We start from the raw sequence: 8,766 nt of genomic DNA on the forward strand, positions 1-8,766 counted from the left end.
TTAATTTTAGAGTTAGGGACTTGGAATTGGCAGTTACTCGAAGATGACACGTGGTGCCATTGCTTGGGTTGTGCTTATACTTACTCTATCTCGTAGTAGTTGTCCACATTACTAAAGATATTCGTTCCAAAATACTCCCTTCTTTTACTTTTATTTGTCTACTATTCCAAAAATAGATTTTCACTTTTATTTGTCCACTTTCGCATATCAAAGGAAAAATAATTTGTTTTTTCCTGTTTTGCCCTTAGCATTAATTACTCACTCTAAATCATTTTCCAAATTCAATACAATTATACACCAATTAATATGGGTATCATGATAAAATATGCACTTCATTTATTACTAGTGAATTTGTCGCGCTTCGCACGGACATTAAACAAATTAAAGTAAGGATAGATAATGATTGTTGCTTTAATTTTTAATTTAAAATAATTAATCTTTACTTTTAGATTTTTTTTTCCTATACACTTTAACAATAACACTATCAATTGTTTTCATAATATTCATAAGATTGGTATCAAATGAAAGAAGAATATCCAGTCCAGCACGTTCAACACTGAACAACTAAGAAATAATGCAATTATAAGCAATAAGCCAAAATATATACTCCCTATTATTAATTATTTTCATTTCATCTATTTTCGTGTGTATTATATTAGACATCTTGATTTAATAAAGAACTCAAATGCTCTCATTATTTTCTATTGAGAAAGATAAATACATAAACAACATGCATTTAGAGTTGATTCATACGTTAATACATACATTTGCGTCATCTAAAACATATATTTTTATGTAACGTATCGTTATGTAGGTAGTTTTACGTAGTATGCCTTATTATACATTCCCAGTGAAATTTATTTAAGTTTTAGGTAGTTAAAAAGGATTCAAGGAGAATACTAAAAATAAAAAGGTAAAACTAAAATTAAATGTAAAATTGTTAAACTATTGATTGCCATACAAATTATATAATTAACTTTTTATTAGTTGTACATTAAGAAGATATATTTTTATCATCTCGTATTCAATTTCTGTATCACCTATTACCATTTATCAAAAATTAGGTTCAATAAAAACTTTATGAAAAATATATTCACATTGGAGTTTGCAAGTTCGACATCTAACTAATATAACCTCCGATCAATGAAAAAAGAGCCAGCACCACCTGTCACAGTTTATCATAAATTAAGTTCACTATAAAGACATAAATTATATCTAGATAAGAACTTGCAAATACAAATCTAAAAAATATAACCTCCGATTGATGCACTAAGAGCGATAAAACATATTAACTTAGCACCTCCTTTAAAGTTATCTATCCTAAAATATCTAAGGATCTCAACGTATTCTTAAATTTTTAAGTTTCAATCTCTCATATATTTGGATAAATTCAAAAATAGCCATGGTAATTCAACTCAGTTTTCTTTGACTTGTTAGAATTATTGAGAATAAACCCGTATTCAAATTATTCATGTAAAATACAATTCATCATATAATAAAATGAGATTATTCGATTTTTTAAAAGGCTGGTCGAGCACAATTCACTCTTTTTTATTGGGACCAAATTTTGAAACTTTTCATATGACACATTAAGTTTGATTTTTTTTCCCTCTGTCAATCAACTTTGTCTAAGAAAGTATATTCGTTGATATTATTTTCAAAAACTAAGATCAAGCCTTCTGGTATTTAAATGTTTTGAGAAATAATAATATCAATGAAAAAAATAATCAACTAATGTCTCATGATGAGAAACTTTCATTTTCTGCATTTTAATCATGGATAATTGTTTATCATCTCCACAACCACCAGTGAAAAATAATAAAAAAAATTATTATATAAAATAATGAACAAATAAGAAATTAAAACTAAAATACAAAAGGAGTGCATATATGAATTATGATGCGTATTAAGTAAAATTAAGCCTTCTGATACCTAAATAATAATACCTACAAGCTTATCCAAAGAGATATATTTGACATATTCATAATGAGTGGTTTGATATAAGCAGTCTATCTAGTTTATCTCCTCTTGAAACATACAAGAACCCGGTCATGCAGTGGTACTTGATTTAGTCTATATTGCTCTGTACTTTCTAAAACTTCTTTAGCCAATTGATGCATTTTCTTTTTAACTTGCTGCAACATAACAGATACGGTTATTCTGAAAATATAATGACATGATGATAGAATATATAGCTAAAATGAACCAAAGACAAATTAAATATATACATAAACTCTCCGTAGAAACCTTTGTATTGAATTGATCAAACAATTCTCTAGAACTTGTATAAAAGTACAACTTAAATGACAAAATAACTGCAAAGCTGAAAAAAGGGATTAAAGAAAACAACATGGAAAATAACAAACTTTGATATCATGCCTTCAACTCACGAAAGAGATCCCATAGGATTATGTTGTGCTAGGGAAGGGCCTTGGGGAAACACACGTTGAACATGAAAGATAGAAAAAGGGACAATGCCACTTATATATCCTCACTACAATGCTTTTAATGTGGTTTAAGATGAACAATTATTAGCCATCCCACGTTGCACCAACGGTTAAGGTGTACAAACTGTTATAGAGGAAGAAGAAAAGGTGCAATTAAAATAATGAAAGAGTGTAATTAATAGAATTAAGAGAGTGATTTTTTTGATTTTTAATATATAACACATTAATTTTAAAATGAGAAAAATCTCAAAAAAATGAGAAAAAGGATAAATGGTGTTCTAGGCCATAGAGATGTGTCACATCACCTTGTTTATGATTAGCTTTATATTATATAGATACATAATTTTTTTAAGGGGTGTGCAAAATTAATAGTGGACAACTAAAAGTGAACGGAGGGAATGCTTGTCAATTTACAAAATCAAGATAGAATTAATTACTTTTTTCTATTTTGTCCTTAACATTAATTATTTTATTAATTATTTTTTAAAGTAACCAATATTGGTTAGAATGTAATTTACTGGAGAAATTTAAGGATAATATAATATTTATTTATGATTTCTTAAAGGGTGTGTAAAAAGGAAATAGAACGAGTAATATGGGACGGAGGAGGTAACTCATTCATGAATATTGTGAATGTAACCTCAGCTTAGATAAAAAAAAACAAAAGAAAAACAATTGCGTAGCTACCAGAACTTTTTTTTTGTTTCCCATCCGGTGTTCGGCACTCACATTAGAGCCCGACTAAATTCAGATTGGTGCAGTCTTAGATATCTTCTGAATCGGAAAAGAGAAAGAAACAAAGTAAGATAGCTTGCAGCGAGTTTTAAAACTTGGAAAATTTTAAAAAATATACGGCTGAATACAATATGTCGTATCTATATAGTCATATTTTTAAAATAAAATTGCATAGTCAAAAAAGATTCACAATAGTGTTTATATACTAAAATTTATGTCCGATCAAATAATATGCACATAAATTGGACGGACGGAGTAATTGCTTGCGGATGTAGGAAATGATTATAAGCAATCAGTTTCCGATACTTATCTAAAAAAAAAAATTCAAGCTAACAACTTTATTTATTATTGTTAATATAACATTATTAACACGTTTTCTAACTGTTTATTTTTCAGATTTGTCACTTATCCAATGACTTGAATATATTTGATTATGCGGCGAAAGTCCAATTCTTTCGTGAAAATACTATCATGCACTTTTATCTCAATTATCACTCAATCATACGCATGGTTTATGGTATGGGTTTGGTCCATCAAATTTCTTTTTCATTTTTGAAGTCATCATTCACGAATTGAAAAATTAAGGCACTAAACGGCCAAATGTAAAGTAGATATATATAATGATATATCACCTGTGGTTGCATTATACAATCTTAGTATAAAACGATACTAAGGAACCTTTTAACTTGCTAAAAATAATTTGCTACAATCTATACCTATATATATTATAAAGCTAGAAATAGACAAAGTGATGTGACATCTCTCTATGACTAGCATTCCTATTTATCCTTTTTCTGATTTTTTTTTTGACAATTTACCCTAGTTCTCAATCTTTTTTATATGTTTTAATTCATTTTGGCTATTAATGTTTAGAAACTGAAAAACAAAAACGGTTGAGTTCCACAGAATGACGGTTACTTATGGTTTTTTCCTATTTGTGCTCTTTCGTGACTTCAATATGGAATTTGGGAAGACTATTTATTTCCTACTAATTAATTTATATTAATGTCTGTGTTCATCATCTTTCGTCCTCTCCTCAGCACAAAATTGTAAGTGTTTTTCTTCTTGAACCGTTATTCAACTTTTCTTCTGAATAAATAACAAATTAAATACAATGATTATGAGTATTAATGCATGGTTGAATCTGTTATGAAATTTTACCCCTTTTCTTGATTGTTGCTTGCAATGCGAACAGACGCCTTTTGCCTTTTAAAACACATTGTATCCTCTTCTTCTCTTTTATATATATATATATATATATATATATATATATATATATATATATATATATAAGAATATAATTTTCTCATTTCGATAAACTGCCGATTAATTAATTTACAGTAGCTAAGCTTGTATTTTAACGGATCATCCTTATTTTGTTGCTCCGGTACATTAGTTTGTATTTGACCCCTAATTTTGGCCATTTCTCTCCTTTATCTGATTTTCCTCGATTATGTAATTCAGGAGATAAAGTGACTAGAAGATGAAGTGATCACTCGAAGTTTCTGGAGCTGTCTATGAAGGATAAGGTAGTTAATTAGTTTGGCTTGTCTCTACGCAGTATAATTTCTCATTTTTATGCTCCTATATTAAAATAATATAAAATATGTAGTTATGGTATCACTTTTTGTAACTGTTATTTTACGTATGATGCAAGGAACACTTATTTTTTCATTTGTTCCTATCAAATTGGTCTAAATCAATATAAATGGGTAAAATGCTTTTGGAGTTAATAGTAATTACGGATATAATTATTCAAGGACAGGAAAATAATTATTCAAGAACTGGTAAACTTAAATTAGCTTTGGAATTTTATGGACAAATAGTACATCATTTTGGTATCACTTAATTTGTTAATGAGTTAGCACATCCATTTTCGCATTTTAAATTTAGAACATGCTAACAAACAACTACAAGTAATAAGCTATTTATCACTTTTCTCTTTTTTGGTTTTCCTCTTTGTTCTATATGTACATGTGATATCGCATGCATGGCTTGTGGTTGAAATTGGGAAGGACTTATAAATTGATAGACTTGGTTATTTTGATGTTGTTTTAGTTATGTTCATATTTCTAAATAATTTAATTATTTTAAATTCTTAATTTTGTTTATTTCAAATACAAGATATACATCCTTTAAGAATAAGATTTCAACACAATTTGACCCAAAAATTCAAAAAAATTAAAATAAAATTTCAACATATTTAAAAGTTTTAAAATTCATCTGACAAAGGTATGAGTAGCTGGTCTTCCTAATGACAGTGTTGCTAATAAATTTTGTATTTCATTCTGCAAAGTTTAGCTTCCAATATATGCATGCTAATAATTATTTAAGTAGTCTTTTTGTGAGAATTAGTATGTTTAAGATGAGATATGAATTAAAGTATTTTTTTTTTTAATAAAGAAATTGTATCTTTCCCAGGACATCGCGTGCGGAGCGTGGGCTATTTACTAGTTAGCATTAATAGTTGGTATAGTCGTACAAGTAGCCAGGGCCAGGGTAGCTAGCATGGAAAGTGCGAATTTGGCATGATCCAATAACTTTGGTCCAAATCTATTGAAAAATTTACTAAATATGTGTACATAATAAATTTCATATGTATAAATTTCAAATTCAGAATCCCGTATACTCCAAATTCTAGATCTGCCTAGCTTAAAGAGAATAAAACATTATATATGCAAAGAATGAAACAAATCAATATTAATAAAAATTTAAGGCATGCCAAATATTACACTATAGTAGTTCATGCCACTATTGATGATTGCCAGTGACAACTTAGTGTCCTGCTCCAGGGCTTGGACCTGAATCCTTAATTCCTCCAAGTATTTGTACTCTGTTTGTAAACTTTTGGCCAACACCAGGACTAGGCCCATCTTTAATAGAACCCAAGATTAACTGATCAAAAGTTGCCACATTGCCGGAGCCAGAACCAAGGTCAGAGTCGTGAATCTTCAAGATATTGAGAGGACGTGCTTCAGAAGCCAAAAAATTAATCGAAGTAACCAAAAGAAGAAGCAAAATGTGGTTCAAAAATCTCACCATGATGGAGATTACAAAGATTAAAGTGGTGTTTTTTGTGCAGTAAATCCCTCTGGCTGAAAACTCGTAGTTTTAGGAGATGGATATTAGCACAATAATGAACCACGACGAACCCTCCAAATAAACTAAATTGTCTTGCTAGTTGAGTTTGTTTGGTACTTGTATGATTTCTTGTTATGTTGATTCATATGCCAATTTATACTAGTTAACGACTGGGCTAGGTTTTGACCACTATAGGTGGCTAATTGTTATTCAAATTCAACGTGAGTATAGCAATGCTAGATGAATTGATTTATCAAATGTAGGAAATTGTCAGGTAGTTTCTTAATTTTGAACAAAAAAATGTCATTACTGTTCAGCTTAGAAATGTTGTAGAATGTGGACTGGAGAGTCTAATTTGGGCAGCACCAACGTACAGAATTTCTATATTTTCTATGTTTGCTGTATTTATAGAAAAACCTTGTACTCAACTGCTACTAATTAAGACTGATTAGTTAATTAAGCTAAGAATGTTAATTGGAATTTGGGGGCCAAGGATTTATATATTGGAGATTTTCAGGTTTTAGTCAATTGTTTCCATGTGTAACTACCGAATAACGCCCCAACCACCTCGGACTTGGCACTCTGGCAGGTTTGAATATATGCTATGGGGTTAATTTTATTTGTATACGCTATAATTTAAGAATTTCTAACAGTATCAATGTATTTCAATATAGTCTAGCAAGTACTTTATCTTATTTTTCAGATTATCTTTTTCATTTTTATAGTTAATTATTTGTGTCATATTTTAGGTGACCTCATGGTGAATTTATTTTACATACACAATCAATTTATAAAGGTTAAATTCCTATGCAATGATGAGATGGATGGAGAATAGAAGTTAAACTTGTAAGGGTCGTTTAGTTGCTGGTTAGAGTTATGTAGGTAATAAGTAATACATGAATTAGCCATACGGGTATTAAAATGCCCGAATTAATTATGTAGGATTTAGTTATTCATGTATTAGTTCTTCTCATAATTTATAGATGTATTAGTTATGCAAAAAAAGGAATACATGTATCAAAAATTGTTTTAGAAATGTTATGTTTTATGTTGAAAAGAGGAAAAGCAACCAAACGTTGTAGTATAACTTATGTTAGATTCTATGTGGAAATTACTTTTTCCTATTTTTGCAATCAAACAATATATAAAATTTTGATAGTGTTAAGTTTAAAACATAAATAACTCTCTAATCAGCAACAAAATGGTGCTTTAAGCAATGATTTCTTTATCTTTAATTGGAGGTTTTCGAGCCATGTGAATAAAAATCCCTTGTCAAAGACGTACTTCTCATTTTTTACGACTGACTTAAGAAATTACTTAACTTCAAATTAATTGGATCAGAATAAATGTCGCCATCCAGATGAAAACAAAAATAGAAGAAAAAAAAGATATAAAAGCCATGTTTTAATTCATGCCTTTGAAAGTTTGAAAACTGTACAGCAGCCCTATATCTTTGACAGGTTGACGACGACTTAGCCTACGTAGGAATTGGAAAAATAATATCTCGTCTCTTGTCGACCATTCTTTAGTATCGTTCATTTGGACTTTGGAGGTCTATAATGGATCATATCTCCCTTAGCTTGTGCTATAAAAGACTTCATTTTGGGACCAAGACCTAGCTAAATATTTTATTCTACTAACTAAAATCACATGCTACGTGAGGTATGATTTTTTAGAACAAAGGTGTAATTTGGAGGTATTAAATCTTTGTAATCTTCTCCCACTATCACTACAAGAAAAATTATATTTGGCAACAATTTTTTTTTATTGCCATAGATTGATTATTGTTACAAAAAATATTTTTGGCAACAAAAAAATATATTTTGTTGCATGAACTTTTCCCAACGGCTGTTATTGCAACAACGTGCAACAACTTTTTTTTTAATTGCCAAAAGTACTTTTCGCAACAATAATCAATACTATGACAACAAAATTAAATTCTTTGACAACAAAAAAATCATTTGCCAACAATAAAATTAAGTTGGTGCCAAATATAATTTTTTTTCTTGTGATTTCTATACTTTCTTATAGTGTAATACTAAGTTATGTTCTTCATTCTTTTAAATAGTTGATAGAAACTTGATCTAATCGCTATTAAACCACAACTATTGACTCAACCTAAGACATCACTTGTGTTTTTGTGATTGAAATTCATCTGTCCAACTCGGTTACAATGGTTATACGCCTCTCCACTTAAATACCAAACTTTAGGCCCCAAAAAGGTGTTGGTAGGTAATTTCACAGCTTTTTCTTTTTATAAGGAACATGGAAGTTTGTTACTGATTACAATTTTTCAAAAATAGTACTCCCTTCGTCTCAATTTATGTGATATAGTTAGACTAGGTACAATTTTTAAGAAAGAAAGGAAGACTTTTAAAACTTGTGGTCTATTACAAGTCATAGATATTTGTGTGGCTCAAAATTATTTTATTAAGGGTAAAAGGAGAAGCGTCAAGTTAAATTATTTCTAAATATAAAAATATGTTTTTTTATAGACTAAAAA

At 29.2% G+C, this 8,766-nt stretch overlaps 1 protein-coding gene across 1 annotated transcript; it reads right to left on the reverse strand.

Annotated features, from left to right (window-relative positions):
* Nucleotides 1-5,728: 5,728 nt before the first annotated feature.
* LOC132605395 (PAMP-induced secreted peptide 2-like) lies at nt 5,729-6,377 on the reverse strand. Its single transcript, XM_060318553.1, has one exon. The coding sequence runs from the start codon at nt 6,222-6,224 to the stop codon at nt 5,958-5,960; it is 267 nt and encodes an 88-aa protein (XP_060174536.1). The 5' UTR covers nt 6,225-6,377; the 3' UTR covers nt 5,729-5,957.
* Nucleotides 6,378-8,766: the final 2,389 nt, after the last annotated feature.

The sequence above is a fragment of the Lycium barbarum genome, chromosome 8 (genome assembly GCF_019175385.1).
Source record: "Lycium barbarum isolate Lr01 chromosome 8, ASM1917538v2, whole genome shotgun sequence".
Classification (NCBI taxonomy): domain Eukaryota; kingdom Viridiplantae; phylum Streptophyta; class Magnoliopsida; order Solanales; family Solanaceae; genus Lycium; species Lycium barbarum.

Coding starts and splice junctions, on each gene's coding strand:
- LOC132605395 (XM_060318553.1), bottom strand. CDS start 6,224: ATGGTGAGATTTTTGAACCACATTTTGCTTCTTCTTTTGGTTACTTCG.